Source organism: Perkinsus marinus, assembly GCF_000006405.1.
Source record: "Perkinsus marinus ATCC 50983 genomic scaffold scf_1104296952042, whole genome shotgun sequence".
NCBI classification, from domain to species: domain Eukaryota; phylum Perkinsozoa; order Perkinsida; family Perkinsidae; genus Perkinsus; species Perkinsus marinus.
In genome coordinates, this window is record NW_003209043.1 from 1 (window position 1) to 782 (window position 782).

A 782-nucleotide genomic window follows, 5' to 3' on the forward strand; every position below is an offset into this window, starting at 1 on the left:
TGGTAATGCCTTTCCCTAACATGTCGTATCGTGCTACTTCCGCTCCGCTGCTTCGGCTCTCATACGTTCGACTGGAGACAACTTTGACAACTGGAAGAATGAACATAGGGAGAGAGGCAGCGGTGGCGCCCGTGGTGCTACCTCCTCCTCATCATTATTGAGGCGCGCGACAACTTTGCAGTTCTTCATGACGTCAGCCAATACGAAAGAGCTACGCTTATCATGATGAACCTAAGAATACCGTCACGGCACACCTGGGAGCGCATCTCGCGCTCTACTACCCTGCGGTTGTGGTCGTCCACCATCTTGCAGAGATCGTCCAAATCAATAGTATCACGATTCCTGTACACCTTCCGCAGAGCCGCTGGTTGGGAGTTGAGGAAATAGCGAATCTCGTCGCTGATCGATACAAGGACTTGAGTCGGCATAAAATGTGGCGAAAAAACAGATGAAGGAACTGCAGTCAAAACCTCACTATGAGAAGTCTTAATAACACAGTACGAAATATAGTGAAAAATACTGATCGTCGACACTAGTATCATGATGCAGCAGTAGATAGCCCTACCATCTCGCTCGGAAATGACCTGACATGACATACAGTAGCTCCCTACTTGTCCACACAGACGAAGGAGAGTCTCTTCGTTAACCCCCTACTGTTAAAGAGATCTTTTCCGATTTATATTATAACCCGATTAAGAATCGAAGACCTCCCTCCCCACCAGCATTCACTCACAGTCGAAGGACAAGATCGTACGATCGTTCAGTAAGGAAACATCTGCCAT

The 782-nt window shown here is 47.8% G+C and overlaps 1 protein-coding gene across 1 annotated transcript; it reads right to left on the bottom strand.

The window, feature by feature from the left end:
- Positions 1–33: 33 nt before the first annotated feature.
- Pmar_PMAR026652 (hypothetical protein) lies at positions 34–428 on the bottom strand (the record flags this gene model as incomplete). The annotated part of the gene is made up of 3 exons (XM_002777323.1): positions 34–90; positions 142–231; positions 282–428. 3 exons carry the CDS (start codon positions 426–428, stop codon positions 34–36), a joined length of 294 nt encoding a protein of 97 aa, XP_002777369.1.
- Positions 429–782: the final 354 nt, after the last annotated feature.